At 50.4% G+C, this 15,224-nt stretch overlaps 1 protein-coding gene across 6 annotated transcripts in view; it reads left to right on the forward strand.

Annotated features, from left to right (window-relative positions):
- The window catches only part of CHTF18 (chromosome transmission fidelity factor 18), an 18,647-nt gene continuing 3,423 nt past the window's right edge, over window positions 1-15,224 (forward strand). For 4 of the 6 annotated variants that reach the window (XM_048493491.1, XM_048493492.1, XM_048493493.1 and 1 more), the window contains exons 1-19: window positions 1-337; window positions 997-1,266; window positions 2,682-2,820; window positions 3,220-3,418; window positions 3,867-3,956; window positions 4,091-4,143; window positions 4,527-4,680; window positions 5,821-6,033; window positions 6,525-6,622; window positions 6,879-7,002; window positions 7,136-7,275; window positions 7,431-7,524; window positions 8,498-8,596; window positions 8,754-8,884; window positions 9,799-10,123; window positions 10,344-10,568; window positions 11,492-11,641; window positions 12,307-12,437; window positions 14,961-15,105. In XM_048493491.1, the coding sequence (XP_048349448.1) occupies window positions 247-337; window positions 997-1,266; window positions 2,682-2,820; window positions 3,220-3,418; window positions 3,867-3,956; window positions 4,091-4,143; window positions 4,527-4,680; window positions 5,821-6,033; window positions 6,525-6,622; window positions 6,879-7,002; window positions 7,136-7,275; window positions 7,431-7,524; window positions 8,498-8,596; window positions 8,754-8,884; window positions 9,799-10,123; window positions 10,344-10,568; window positions 11,492-11,641; window positions 12,307-12,437; window positions 14,961-15,105 (2,871 nt within the window). In that variant the 5' untranslated portion in view covers window positions 1-246. The remainder of the gene's footprint in view (window positions 338-996; window positions 1,267-2,681; window positions 2,821-3,219; window positions 3,419-3,866; window positions 3,957-4,090; window positions 4,144-4,526; window positions 4,681-5,820; window positions 6,034-6,524; window positions 6,623-6,878; window positions 7,003-7,135; window positions 7,276-7,430; window positions 7,525-8,497; window positions 8,597-8,753; window positions 8,885-9,798; window positions 10,124-10,343; window positions 10,569-11,491; window positions 11,642-12,306; window positions 12,438-14,960; window positions 15,106-15,224) is intronic. The other 2 variants (XM_048493496.1, XM_048493497.1) reach the window with 1 other exon arrangement.

Consider the following 15,224-nt stretch of genomic DNA (forward strand, 5'->3'; position numbering starts at 1 on the left):
ACGCCCTTTTAGCGCGCGTTGATTTGCAAACCGGGCAAGGAAGGGGGCGGGCCGGGCAGTCCTGCGCGGTGGTTGCAATTGTGCAAAGTTGCATGTGAACATTTCTTTTGCAAAACAAACTGTGCAAGGAAGAGGCTCTTATTTTTATTTATTTTATTTTATTTATTTATTGTTTAGGCTTATATACCGCCCTATCCCCAAAGGGATCACCGTTGTTGCAATAATAGAGCCAGAAGAGGGTCGCTTATGGGGGACGAGGAGCCCGAGCTGCACGGCATCGAGGATGAATTCGACCAGCAGTTTGCAGACGAGTTGGATGTCCTGGCTGAGCTGGAAGGTAGGGATGCCAATCTCCGGGAGGGGCAGGGAGACCTCCCGGAATTACAGGAGACGGCGGAGAACGTGGCTGCTCTGGAAGGCGGACTGCAGGTCTTCCCTCCCCCGGCCAAACCTCTTGGTGCCACCCCAAAAATCTCCAGACTGGAACCCCTGGTGACCTTGTCAGGTTGGGCACTGACACCCTGTTTCTGCAGGATTAAGCCTCCCCAGCACCATTCAGCAAAAGTGGCGATTGCAAAAAGTAGGGAGTTTCCCGAGATCTTTTATTTTACAGTATTGTTAATTATTTGTAATAATGCCCTGGTAGATCTACTTCACTCAGGACAGTGTTAGGCCTCTGGAACTCACTGCCACTAGATGCACGGGTGGCCATTAGCAGGTCGCCTTTGGAAACGTGGCTGGATAAAACCACGGAGGGAAAAGACTACCAGGGGCTATTGATTATGATCTCAGAATGAAAACTGCAGAGGCAGCGTACCTTTGAAAACCCAAGTTTAAGGGCAACCGCAAAAGCAAGGTTTTGGGGCTCTGAGCCTTACTTGTAGCCCTTTGAGGGGTATTGGGCTGATCAGTCTGGAGATGACATTTTTGTTCCGCAGTCGGTTTGCAACTCTTCCCCCACCCCTGCCCCTCACAACAACTCCTCCTTTCTTGCAGGAAAACAGCCTCCGGCTCCATCCCATAAATTATCTTCATTTCGAAACCAAAAGAAGAGGACTTTTGAAGAGGCTCTCGCAGCTGGGGATCTGGGGAAGGACTCCGTGGCTCCAGTCCGCCGGCCGCGCTTGAAAAAGGAGTCTTGCAGCCAGACCTTCCCCAAGGAGACCTGTGACGATGCTCCCCTGGAACCCGAAGATGTCCCCACGTTCAACAGGGTTGAGGACGATTTGGGGGCTCTGCTCCTCCAGGAGGCTGAGGGGGCTCAGAGTAGGTCTTCAATCCATGCATTTCTCTTTGGGAGGTTGAAAGCAAGCAGCATCGACTCACGGGGCGCTTTCCCCCAACAATCCTGCGTCCTCTGAATGCGCTATATAAAGACTTGTGTGGGTTTTTTTCTAATCAGCATCACACGTTTGGTTTGGTTTGCAAGAGAGAAAGCTGCCTCAAGTTCCCGGTTTTAAGTTCCCACTTGGGCCTTCGGTATCCGTGCTTTCTGGGGCTATTCACCAGATGCAGTGGGATTCTCTACCCTCTTGGCCAGAGTTGGCTACCCTTCGGACGCCTCCGGGGGTCCCTTCCTCCAGAAGAAAGTGCTGGATCGAAGTCCCAGCATCTTGCTGTGGGCGGCTTGCTTCCCTTCTCTCAGGTGGCCCAGGGGTCCCTTCCGCACGTGCAGAATAATGCATTTTCAATCCATTTTCAATGCACTTTGCAGCTGTGCAGAATAGCCAAACCCACTTGCAAACAGCTGTGAAAGAGGACTGGAAGTGCGTTATTCTGCATGTGCGGAAGGGGCCTGGAATGTGTCCAAATGAGTCTAGTTCTCTTGGTACCTGAAGGGCAAAATGTTTATTGTGGCAGGTGCTCTTCTGAGTACAGCTGTGTCTGGGGCAGAAAAGGGAGAGCAGCCATGGCGTAGTGGTTAAGAGCTCTTGTATCTAATCTGGAGGAACCGGGTTTGATTCCCAGCTCTGCCGCTTGAGCTGTGGAGGCTTATCTGGGGAATTCAGATTAGCCTGTGCACACCCACACACGCCAGCTGGGTGACCTTGGGCTAGTCCAGGGGTCTGCAACCTGCGGCTCTCCAGATGTTCATGGACTACAAATCTCATCAGCCCCTGCCAGCATGGCTAGTCACAGTTCTTCGAAGCTCTCTCAGCCCCACCTACCTCACAGGGTGTTTGTTGTGAGGGCGGAAGGGAAAGGAGTTTGTAAGCCCCCTTGAGTTTCCTACAGGAGAGGAAGGGGGGGATATAAATCCTCTTCTTCCTCCTCCTCCTCCTCCTCCTTCCTCTTCTTCATTTGTGGAGGCAGCAGATAGTTGAGCAGAAACAGTGCCTCTCTGTTTTCTTTCTCCTTCACCAATATTTTATATGGTTTTTCAGCCTTGCCCAAGGCACCAAAGTAGCACCCTGGGAAATGTAGTTTTTAGAGGGCCTGCTGCGCAGACTTCTTTTTTCAGAGTGCACCGTTGCTGTGCTCAGAAAGAAAAGCTCAAGATTCTGTCTGGGATAAAAATCCAAGCTGTAATGCTTGCTTTCGTGTCAAAGGTCAGCATTCTGCACTTTCGACACCTATGCTCTGAGTCCAGGAGTGGTAATGAAAGGATTCCTTGAAGGTGGGCAGTTTGGGGCTTGACTTCCTGTTGTGCTGCTTAAGAACTTTCCCCTGTGCTCCGGCAGCTCCCAGGCCAAAGCGACGTTGTCTCGAAGCGGTAAAGAAGCTGGACTTTGGAGTGAAAGAGAAGACAGCCCTTGAAGTCCGTCCAAAGGATGGAATTGCCTCGCCTTCAGGAGCCTGTTCTGAAAGCCAAGAATCCAGGTGATGAGAACACATGTTGCTGTTCTTTAGTTCTCTCAAAATTTCAGGATTAGCCATGCTGGCATTCTTGAGCAGCATTTATATAGCTAAGGACCTAAAAACAAAGAAGGCATGGTTCAAAACTCACAGCGTCGTCTGGAATCGCAGCAGACCGAAGGGGCTTTATCAGCACTTAGGCAGGGGTTGGGCAAACTGGAGAGGGTCTCCCCACCCCCACCCCCACCCCTGCGCAGTTCTGAGGGCTTTCCACAAATCTTGGGTTGGGCTCAATCCCGTGGGGCAGGGACAGACTATAGCAGCAGTGCCAATACATCTGTGAGTGTTTCTTGCCTGCTGATGGGCAAAGCATGTCCAAAATGTTTTAGGAATCAGGGTTGTGCTTTTGGGTTTCTTTTGAAGGACTCCGAGGCGTGTGGTCCTAGATAGCTTGGGGGAGAGCGACATGCTTCTGCTACAGGCCACACCGCCAGAGGAGGGCGCCCCAAGAAAAGTGCTGAAGCGCCCGCCCATCCTGGAGGACTACATCAACGTGACTTCAACCGACGGGACTCGAGTCTTCATGGTTGTGAGGGAGAATTGCTCTTGGACAGGGGTGCAGGTAGAGTATGCAGAGGGGTGGAAGCTCTGCTCTCCAAAAGAAGAGTTGGATTTATATCCCCCTTTCCTCTCCTGTAAGGAGACTCAAAGGGGCTGGCAATCTCCTTTCCCTCCCCCCCAACAAACACCCTGTGAGGAGGGTGGGGCTGAGAAAGCTCTGAAGAACTGTGACCAGCCCAAGGTCACCCAGCTGGCCTGTGTCGGAGTGCACAAACTAATCTAGTTCACCAGATAATCCTCCACAGTTCAAGTGGCAGAGCTGGGAATTAAACCTGGTCCTCCAGATTAGAGTGCACCTGCTCTTAACCACTACGCCACGCTGGCTCTCTAAAAAAACTTGCTAGGGTGTTTCTTTTGGAGGTCTCTTCTTACCCCAGCCTGGCTGAAAGGCACCCTGATATCCGTGCAACCAGCATCTCAAAAGTGGGTTTTCTTTCTGGTTTCTGCAGCCCTCCAGTTCTCTAGGATGGAACAGACAGAGACCCCTTTATTTATTGGGGATGCCTTTCTCCTACCTCAAAGAACAGGTGGCTGAGGAGGTAGGTCTCTTTCCCCTTCCTTGCTCAGCATCCGGTCCTCTCTCTGACGTAGTGGGGGTGGGGCGGTATGAGTGACCTCATCCATGTCTTTTTGAGCTTTTTGTTCTTGGCTTCGCTCTGTTTTTATATTCCAGCGCCGGAGGCGGATTCGTGAATCTTCACGGCGACTGACGGAGATTCTGGACAGGTGGGCCTCTCGATATTTTGCAATTGGAAGGGACTTCTAGGCCACTGAGCGTTCCTTTACCTGAGTCCGGGTGGGGGGTGGGGGATCTGGCAGCCAGTGGGCAAACTCTAGCCCAGGGAAGATGCTGGATAGTCCTCCGTTCAACCGCATGTTTAACCAGAAAATGCTCTGATGCTGGGGGCATGCTGTGATCCCACAGGTGTGGCGAAAACTGACAGGTTCTGAGAATCCACTAGGTGCCTCGTGACCATTCTCGCGGGGGGCTTTTGGGTTTCTGCTACGATCGATCTGTGAAAGGCACCGTCAGATCCTCTTCCTGTTCAGCGCAAGACTGACTCTTTGGCCACTGAGCAAACTGACAACATCTGAGGCTTTTTTTGCAGCTGTCTTGAAGATGAGAGAATCGAAACCGAGGCCACAGAGCCCGGGGAAGAAGGCGGCAGCGGTGGTGCAGTGAAAGAGGACGAGTCGGCCACGGGGTCCCTGTGGGTTGACCGTTTTGCTCCCAAGGACTACGTGGAATTGCTCAGTGATGTGGTAAGAACCACGTCACTTTGGCCTGCGGTCATTTCTGTGTGTAGCCGGCCATCACTGGGCACAACTGCGTCCGCTTCCGCACATGCAGAATAATGCGCTTCCAATCCACTTTCAAGGCACTTTGCAGCTGTGCGGAATGGCAAAATCCACTTGCAAACAATTGTGAAAGTGGATCGGAAGTGCATTATTCTGCATGTGTGGAAGGGGCCTCAGAGGGGAATCTTGGTTTCTTCGTAAAATTTAGGGTCCATTTGGCCACCAAAATAGTTTCAAAATTATTTTCCCAGGGGCAGAAGCAGCAGTTCTGTCAAACTGTGCTGGTTTTCTGTCCGGATAGCAGCAAAACCAAATGTGACAATTATTGAAAGTACCAGGAATTGGGAGGGGAAATTCCCTGTGGTCAAAAAGAAGGGAAGGCGGATAATGTATTATCAAAGGCTCTCACTGCCTGACTCAACTGGTCATTGTGGGCTTTCCGGGCTGCGTGGCCGTAGTCTGGTAGATCTTATCCCCACCCTGGGACATGGACAATACATACCCCCTAGACATTCCCTTCTCACTGGACAACAGGGTGCAACACACTTCTCTCTGTGATACCCCTCCGAAGATGCCAGCCACAGATGCAGGCGAAACGTTAGGAACAAGATCCACCAGACCACGGCCGCACAGCCCAGAAAACCCACCACAACTGGAAGGCAGATAGTTTGCTTCCTTTTCCCAAGAGGCAGGTGAATCTCTCTTCCAAACAGCACCTGTAATACAATTTGGCACATAACCAGTTGAGTTCAGTCAACTGGAAATCTGCACATGAAATAATTAAATGGATTGATTTTAAGTCGGGAAAAGATATTCAGAATGTACTGTCAAAGGCTTTCACAGGCAGACTCAACTAGCTGTTGTGGGTTTTCCAGGCTGTGTGGCTGTGGTCTGGTAGTTTTAGCTCAAACCACCAGACCTTTGGCCACACAGTCTGAGACAGGAGTCTGCAACCTGTGGCTCTCCAGATGTTCGTGGACTACAATTCCCATCAGCCCCTGCCAGCATTTCCACTCTGGGAAAATCCACGACAGCCAAGTGCTCAGAATGTTGCCAAGTCACTTCCTGTTGCCAAGTTACTTCGCCTTCCTCTCTGGCTCTCAGTACACGAACCGCTGCCTTCTGAAATGGCTGAAACTGTGGGATGTCGTCGTGTTCGGGAAGGACAAGCCCGCCAAGAAGGCCAAGCCGAGCGCGGAGGCCCAGCCGCCCTCCAAGCGGCCCAAAGATTGGCCGGGCACGTGGAAGACCAAGGCCCAGCTGACGGAGGAGTCCCTGGAGGCAGAACTGGACCAGCACAACCGACCCAAATTCAAGGTGACGGAAATGGCTCTAAAGGGCTAGCGTGGGCTTCACTTTGCTGGGTTCTAGCCTAACGTACTTCACGGTGTAGTTGTGTGGATAAAATGGGGAAGGGAAAACCTTGTATGCCATCTGGCTCTCCTTGGAGGTTGGGCGGTGGGGTGGGACGGATATGTAACATGGTTGTTCAAGAACATTCAAAGGTGTGCCTGTGCTATTGTGGCAAGCCTTACAACAACCCTTTGAGGCAGGCTGGTATTATCCCTGCTTTGCAGAGGTTGCTGCCCTGAATGTGCTTTGGTGAGGTGCCAGCAGCAGAAATAGATTCTGCAGAGTTGTGCGGGGAGTTTCTTCCCCACTAAGCATGTACTGCCTTCCACGCTGCAGAGGAAACAGCAATTCTGTCCATGCCTGAAAGAGGTGGTAAAAGACTGCCTGTCTGCAAGTAAAAGACTGCCTGTTTGCAAGGGCCTTGGGAGTTTTCCTTTCTGTCGTCCTGCCTCCAGGTTGCCCTCCTGTGCGGCCCCCCTGGCTTGGGCAAGACCACCCTGGCGCACATCATCGCAAAGCACGCTGGATACAACGCAGTGGAGATGAATGCCAGGTGAGCTGCCGGGAAGAGCTGTCAGTCTTTCTCTTGGTTCATTTTCCTCTGCAATTCCAGCTCAGTACTCGGCCATTGGGTTTAACAGCTGTAGAGAAGGCCCTGTGGGCTGCCCCCACCCCCTCGAACTCTGAAGGGGTCGCCCTTGCATGCCACCCCTCTGATCTCAGTGCCCAGGCAGGGATTTCTACCTTTCCCTGCACACACGCACACCCACACGCAAAAACCTTCCCTAAATCTAGTATTTTTGTTTCAGTGATGACCGCAGCCCAGACATCTTTAAAACTCGGATAGAAGCTGCTACCCAAATGAGGTCTGTGCTGGGAGCCCACGAGAGGCCGAACTGCCTGATTATCGATGAGATCGACGGCGCCCCCGTGGTAAGAGGGATCTCTCGGGTGGATGGCAAATGCTCCCTGTCTTCTTTGCACAAAGTAGGCAGGAAAGCCTGAGACTTTAGGGGGGCTCTTTTGGGACCCCTCCTCCCCAGCTGGCTCCCCTTCTGTTTCCCAGGCCTCTGTCAACGTGCTGCTGAACATCGTGAACTGGAAGGGCACGGAGGCAGAAGGCGCTGCCGGTGCGGCAAGTGGGCGGAAGAGGAAGCAGGAAGGCGGCGTCCTTCTGCGTCCGATTATTTGCATTTGCAATGACCAGTAAGTCTTGTGGGCGTGTTTGTGTGTGTTCACGGGCCCCTTCCAGCTTTTGTGAAGCTCCTCCTAGCATCGCCCCAAAAGACTGTCGCTGACACCCTCCCTAGGCCCGTATTTCTCGTGGTCTCTGGCTCACCTGACCTCTCTCCATTCTCAAGGTACGTCCCTTCCCTGCGGCAGCTACGGCAACAATCTTTTCTTCTTCACTTCCCCTCGACGGATCCATCCAGGTTGGCCCAGAGACTGCATGAGGTCAGCGTGAACCCAAAACGTTTGGCCCTCCATGAGGAATTTCTCTGTTGCATAAAGATTGCATTCAATCTCTCCTGGCTGGTCAGAACCAAAGAAATAATTTAGGTGTTAGTTAATCTACCTTTTTTCTGTCAGAGGTAGCCTTATAAGGACCGAAGGAGAAGCCTGTTGAAGTTTTACGTAATAAGGATAAGTTTATTAAGTATCCTTTTGTGTCAAGATGAATTTATGATGCAATAAGAACATGTTACAAACACTCTCAACTAAAATCGGAAATTTTCATGGATGTATTCAAATCCATTAAGTTCATTTTCTGACTGTATTTTAACTGTCTTTTCAATAAAATATATTTAAAAAATTTTAACAAAAGAACCATAGAAATGATCCCAACATCTCAGAAAATAATTTTCTGGGGATCAGGATATTGGCAGTTAAATTGGTGTTTAAAATTACATTGAGAGATAGATTATCTGGTCAAAACTTTTGCCTTATAAGGGCGTCACCATAAGTTTGCTGTCACCTGATGTAACTTTCTACCACCAGTATGGTGTAGTGGTTAAGAACAGGTGCATTCTAATCTGGAGAACCAGGTTTGATTCCCCACTCCTCCACCTGAGTGGCAGAGGCTTATCTGGTGAACCAGATGTGTTTCTGCACTCCTACATTCCTGCTGGGTGATCTTGGGAAAGTCACAGTTCTCTCAGAATTCCCTCAGTCCCACCTACCTCAAAAGGTGTCTGTTGTGGGGAGAGGAAGGGAAAGTAGCTTGTAAGCCACCTTGAGTCTCCTTACAGGAGAGAAAGGTGGGGTATAAATCCAAAATCATTATCTTCTAGATGCTTGCTGTTGCAGGAGAGGACCAGTTATTGCTGGGTGTCCAGAGAAAGGAAGTTTGGCCAAAGTTAGCTCTTTTATTCCACTAGGTTACCAGGGGCTAATTTGGCAGTAACACCTGTAGGCTTCTGCATTTCAGATTGCTGTCCAACAAGGCATGAAAGCCGACACAGGAGCACTTCTGGCTTTGTGCGAAAAGACTGAGAACGACATTCGCTCCTGCGTTAACACCCTGCAGGTACGTCGGAGCCTTGGCAGGGTGGAAAATGCTGTTCTTCCCTCATCTCGGGGTCCTGGTGAACGTGCGCATCATTAGAGGGATCCCATCCCCTTCCAATTTGCCATCACCCCCAGTCCATAAGACAGACTCAGATTCCCCGCTGCTGTCTCACCAGTTTCTACACAGTCGGGGCCAGAAAGAGGTGACTGTGCGGACGGTGCAGACCACAAACGTTGGCATGAAAGACCAGAACAAAGGGCTGTTCTTCATCTGGCAGGAAATTTTCCAGCTCCCAAAGATTCAAAGGTGAGAGCAGTGGCGCGTTCGGGAATCCCTTTCCAAGTTGGCCGAGTGGAGCTGATTTCAAGCCGTCTCTGCAAACAGAATTTCAGCACATCTGGCCCAGGGCAGCCCAGTGAATCAGTTTTAGTATCCCAATTTCTAATCCAGAGCAAATAATGCAACCTCAGTCCTATTTGCAGAAAAAGCGCTCTCCGCGTGAGCAGACCATAATGAACAACACAGCAACGGCTACCTGATACAGCTCTGCATGATTTACTCCTTTGGCTTCCAGCCACCAGTTCCAATGCATCTGTTACACAACACGTAGCAGAATAGTCTGCTGTCTTTTGGGGAGGCTGCCTGCCGTGATTCTGCATGAGTTACTGCTCTGGTTACCTCCTTTGCTTGGAATAGCAGCTTATGCAGAGATGCCCAGTTCATGTCAGTCGCTGTCACTCTCCCACGCTTGATAAGTAGAGCTCTTTGGAAGAAGACGACAAGTTTGCTTTTATATCCTTCTTTTCTCTACCTTTGAGGACTCTCAAAGTGGCCTTCCCTTCTCCGCCCCACAAGAGATGCCTTGTGAGGTTGGTGGGGCTGAGTGAGTTCTGAGAAAACTACAATTGGCCCAAGATCACCTGGCAGGCTTCTTGAGGAAGAATGGGGCATCAAAGTACAAGTGTGCCCCCTTAAATTCTTCTTAAATTCAGGATTTGGGGGGAGCACAATAGGACGGAAGAAGAGAGTCATTTTGTCGATAAGCCACTGTCATTTGGGATTTCCTTTTGAGGCGAGGTAGTCTAGAGGTTTGCTGTGAACGTTCCAGCCAGCCCCGTTGATTTCCCCCTCGTGTTCTTGATTGCTGTTCCGCTTCCCTCTGTTTGCCCGTTCCATCCTTCTCGACCTCTGAGCTGAGTGCTTCCTGTTCTTCTCCCAAGGCACCGGATAGGGATGGACGCTTCAAATCCAGTCTCCGTTCTTGTGAGCAGTGGGGATGTCCCGTTTGGCTCGGCCACCGTCCAAACCTCCCTGAACGCCACTGCGCAGAGATTCCACCGCATCTTGCATCTCGGCTCGTCCTCCGGAGAACATGAAAAACTTACCCAGGTATTCATTTCAGGGGCAGGCCCCCACTGCAGACGCCTGCTCAATTCTGGTACCTTTCCTTTGCCTTCCAGTCCTCGAGCTCGTTGTCGCAAATCTCTCCTGCTAACAATGAAGAAGAAGAAGAGTTTGGATGTATATCCCCCTCCTTTCTCTCCTGTAAGGAGGCTCAAAGGGGCTGACAATCTCCTTTCCCTCCCCCCCCCCCACAACAAACACCCTGTGAGGTGGGTGGGGCTGAGAGAGCTCAGAAGAGCTGTGACTAGCCCAAGGTCACCCAGCTGGCGTGTGTGGGAGTGCCCAGGCTTTGTTTGAGTGGGTCTCTCCAACCGTCCCTTAAACAGTTAATAATGACCCGTTGCTTCCGTTTCCTTCCCAGGGCTTGTTCGACAACTTCCTGAACATGAAGGTGAAGGACTCCAGTCTCGGCTCGGTCTGCCTGGCCTTGGAGTGGCTGGGCTTCTCCGATATGTCGCTCAGAGTCGTGCTGCACCGGCAGAACTTCCAGCTGATGAGATACCAGCCCTTTCTCCCAGTGGCCTTCCACATGCTTTTCGCTGCGTCCAGCATACCCAGGCTGGCGTACCCAAACAGCCAGAATGAGGCATGTATCAGGAGTGGCCCTGCGGGGGGTGGGAGGGGACTTGTGTCAGAATCCCAAAAACACACAAAAACTCTTGTTGTAGAACAGCAGCTTTATTGGTTCGGGATCTTCCCTGGCCAAAGCCAAGACTGAGAAAAGCCCGCGCAGACTCCCATAGTTAAAAGAACTGGCAGCCCCCCCCCCCCGGGAAAAGCCTGAGAAAGTGCGCCTAAAAGTAAGTGTAAGGAGATAACAGAAGATGGGCAAGCAACGACCTTGACACCACCTGGTGTTACTCCACATTCTACAGCAACAGGGAAAAGACAGTTAGAAATGCAGTTAACCCCCCCCAACCCCCCCCCCCCCAGTGCAATGAAACAGCAGCATAAGCACAATCCCAAAATACAGCCCTCCTGACAATTTGCCTGATCCTTTTTTTGTGGTCCACCACGTGGCAAACGGTGTTCTGAGGTGGCTGTTCATTGGAGACCTGCCCTCTTCCTCCCTGTGTTGCTGACCTTTGCCTCACTATCTGGTCTCTGTACCTATAAGACACTCCATCTTGCTCACTCCAGACTCTACAGAGCCTTGGAGAGAGAGAGGTCTTTCCCGTCTTCTACTTTCTGAGGAATTGTAGAATCATAGAGTTGGAAGAGACCCCATCAAGTCCAACCCCCTGCAATGCAGGAACACACAATCAAACGACATTTAACTAAGGTTTTCAGGGACTGAACCAGGCACTTGCAGCCTTCAAGGCACAAAGCAACAGTTGTCTCTGTCTGCCCGCTCACTTAGTGCCCACTTGTAAGGGGTTATTAGTTAAACTGACCTCTCACACGTCTGGCAGAAGTTGTGCTGTTTGTTGAAATTCCGTAGCATTGTCATAAAAAGGCTGCTGGATCACGCAGCTCGCCAGCTCTAACGCGCTTTTCTTTTCCACACAGGCTCTGGCTAAACTGACTCAGGTGCAGAACCTTGTGGCTTCGATGATCTCTGGGATCACGCCAAACTTCCGCAGCCGCGTGGGGTCCCAGTCTCTCGTTCTTGAGGCTCTTTGCCTCCTCTTGGACATCATCTCTCCAAAACTCAGACCGGTAAGCAAGTCTCCTCAGTTTCTCCTTCGTCCTGCTCTGATTTCTTATTGGGAGAAGGGACTGGGCACTTTACAGGGTGGTGGATAGCATGCCAAGTGACTCCCGGTTGCCAAGGAAATGTAAAAAGCCATCTATACCGTGTTTCTCCGAAAGTAAGACAGTGTCTTATATTAATTTTTGCTCCCAAAGATGTGCTACGTCTTTTTTTCAGGAGATGTCTTATTTTTCCGCTCCACAGCTGCATGCTCTGGTGTTCTGTTCGACGGGCATGCTCCCAAACAAAAACTTTGCTAAGTCTTACTTTCGGGGGATGCTTTATATTTAGCACTTCAGCAAAACCTCTACTATGTCTTATTCTCAGGGGATGTCTTATTTTCGGAGAAACAGGGTATATACACTCTTGGAAACACTTGTTCTCTATAGGGTCTAGCCAAGGGGCCAGGAAAACTATGTTGACTTCCAGAGCGATGAGACCGAGGCCCCTTCCGCACATGCAGAATAATTCACTTTCAGTCCACTTTCACAACTGTTTGCAAGTGGATTTTGCTATTCTGCACAGCTGCGAAGTGCCTTGAAAGTGGATCGAAAGTGCATTATTCTGCATCTGCGGAAGGTGCCAGAGAGAAGAAATCCCTGCCAGTTCTCCACACTGTTTGTAACTTCAGGTGAACACCCAGCTGTACAGCCGGAAGGAGAAGCAGCAGTTGTCTGAGCTGATCAGCACCATGCTGGCATACAATCTCACTTACCACCAGGAGCGGACCCCTGACGGGCAGTATGTCTACAAACTGGACCCGTGAGTATGGTTCTCTTGCATTTCTGTTCTGCCTTCCTTCCAAGGACAAGAAGAAGAAGAGTTTGGATTTATACACCCCTTTCTCTCCTGTAAGGAGACTCCAGGTGGTTTGAAAACTCCTTTCCCTTCCCCGCCGCCACAACAAACACCCTGTGAGGGAGGTGGGGCTGAGAGAGCTCTGACGAACTGTGACTAGCCCAAGGTCACCCAGCAGGAATGTAGGAATGCACAGGCTAATCAAGTTCCCCAGGGCTCTTCTCGTGCTTGCATGAGCAAAGAGAGCGTAGGTCAGACCTGGGCATTATATGGCCCACGGGCCACATACGGCCCGCCGGATGACCCTGACTGGCCCCCCTGCCGTGCTGGGGAGCGAGGAGTCTTTGAGAGCCCCGCAGAAGACTGTTGCCTTGGCTGCCGGCTTCTGCGGGGCTTTCAAAAGCGCCTTGCCCCCCTGCCTTTTGGCCCGGCCCTCCACAATATTTTCTGTTTCTTATGCGGCCCCATGGAAAAAATAATTGCCCACCCCTGGCGTAGGTGGTGTGTGATCTTTTCTGGGCTTGCAAAAGGTCTGTCTAAAACTGCTATTCAGCTTGCGTGCTGTATTTTTGAAAAGGACCACCCTCAGACTTTCAAGCAGATCTTCACGTTCAGAAGGGACTAGAAAATTTAAGTTTAAAGAGAGAGAGAAAATGCTAAGGTTCTGGCTGTTGTGGGTTTTGTGGGAAAATGATGATATCACTTGGAGAATTCTGTGCCTTCCTTGGAGAATTCTGTGCCTTCAAGTACATTGTGCTTACCTGTTTCAGGTTGTGGCACAACCCACGCGCACAATCCTGCTCACTGCCAGATCTTCTTATTCCAGAGCTTGGTGGTTTGTAAAACACACACACACACATTGTGGAGGTAGAGATATGCAAGTGACTTTTAATTTTTTGAACTTGGGCAGTTTTGGAAGTTAGCCCCCATTCCTGAAGGTTGCACCTCCCATTCGCTCTTTGAAAAAGCTGGAAGCTGGGGAAAACAGCATCCTTAGGGGTTGGAGGAAGCCTTGCATGATGGCTGATAATCAGGGCAGAAAAGAAACGTGAGGATTCAGCTAAGCTGTTTTATCTCTTGGTCAGTGTTTTCTGGAAAGGCACGAGATCTCTTTGGCCACCCTCACCCCTAGCAGATGGCGAACTGACAGCGAAAGTACCCAATTCGTGACTATACCGACATTAAACGCACCATTTTCCTCTTTCCATCAGTGATCTGCCTGCCCGGTTCCCGACCCGGTTGTCTAATCGGGTTTGATCCTCTTATGCCAATCTGTCTTGACTCTTCCCGTGTGTACGTGTGTGCATTTCAGATTCATTTTTTAGAACTTATAGTCACTTCAAGGCATACACCCATTCCCGTTCTTCTATTCTTACCTCTGCCAAAGAGTTTAACAAATGGAGGAGGCCGACCACGTCAGACACAGAAGCCACTGTTCACCTCTGGCAATTCAAAAAATCTGGCAATTCAAAAAATCGCCTTTAGGCGACCAGGAAGGGGGAATCACAGGTCAGCCGGTCTCCAAATGACTCTTATAGGAATGGGAGGTCTGGCAGGATATCAAAACCGTGGTGGAGAAACTCACAATGTGGAAGGGACTCCTATCTGGGGAGCCAGGTTTGTTTCCCCACTCCTACGCGTGAAACCAGCTGGGTGACCTTGGGCTAGTCACAGTTCCCCCAGAACTCTCTCAGCCCCACCTGCCTCACAAGGGGTCTCTTGTGGGGAAAGGAAAGGAGTTTGTAAGCCACTTTGTAAGGGGTTTGTAAGGGCATAAATCTGTCAGGAGTTTGTAAAGGCATAAATCCAAACTGTTCTTCTTCTAATGGGAGCATGGAAGAAAAGTGGCACGTGGATTACGTAATTTTAAGAGTTCCATGTTTTGCAAAAACTTAAGTCTCTTTTTAAATTTTAAAAACAAGTGTTTTGCGCTATTGTTATCCACCTAGTGAGGTACAGGGGTTAGAGCACAGGTGTCAAACATGCGGCCTTCCAGATGTTATGGACCACAGTTCCCATCATCCCCTGCCAGCATGATGCTGGCAGGGGATGATGGGAACTGTAGTCCATAACATCTGGAGGGCCGCGAGTTTGATGCCTGTGGGTTAGAGCTTCAGACAAGGAGCTGAGACTCCCAAATTCAAATCCCTGCCCTGTCATGGATGCTTCCTGACCTTGGTCCAGCCACACCCTCTCAGTTTAATTTACCTCACAGGGTTGTTGTGTGGATAAGATGGAGGAAATAAGAATGCTATCAGGCACTGTAGGTCCTTACTGTCTAGGCATAACTGAAGTAAACAAAGGAAAGGGGAAATATAAGTTACTAACATTTATACAACAGGTTACAATTCATTTGACGTCCCCAGAGCAGTATATTTTGTTTTGAAACATGCTGTTGGAATACTATATCTTTAGACTGGAGCGCATGAGTTGTTCAGAGTGTAGCTGGTGATCTTTTTGTCACTCTTTTGGCCCCGCAAACCCTAGAAACGTGGAAGAAATCTGTCGATTCCCAGACCTCCCTGCTCGGAAGCAGCTGACCTACCAGGCCAAGCAACTCATCGCGAGGGAAATCGAGCTGGAAAAGATGAGGCGGACGGAAGCCGCACTCCAGGCGCGCAACTCCAGCCAGGTAGCCATTCTGGCTTCAATTGCAGAGGCTCGAGACGGACGCGGTAGCTGGTCACCTCTGGAGTCAATCTCCCAGGCAGCATAGCAGCGAGCTGTCTGGTTGGAGGTGTCGGGCATTGA

Source organism: Sphaerodactylus townsendi, linkage group LG04 (assembly GCF_021028975.2).
Source record: "Sphaerodactylus townsendi isolate TG3544 linkage group LG04, MPM_Stown_v2.3, whole genome shotgun sequence".
NCBI classification, from domain to species: Eukaryota; Metazoa; Chordata; class Lepidosauria; order Squamata; family Sphaerodactylidae; genus Sphaerodactylus; species Sphaerodactylus townsendi.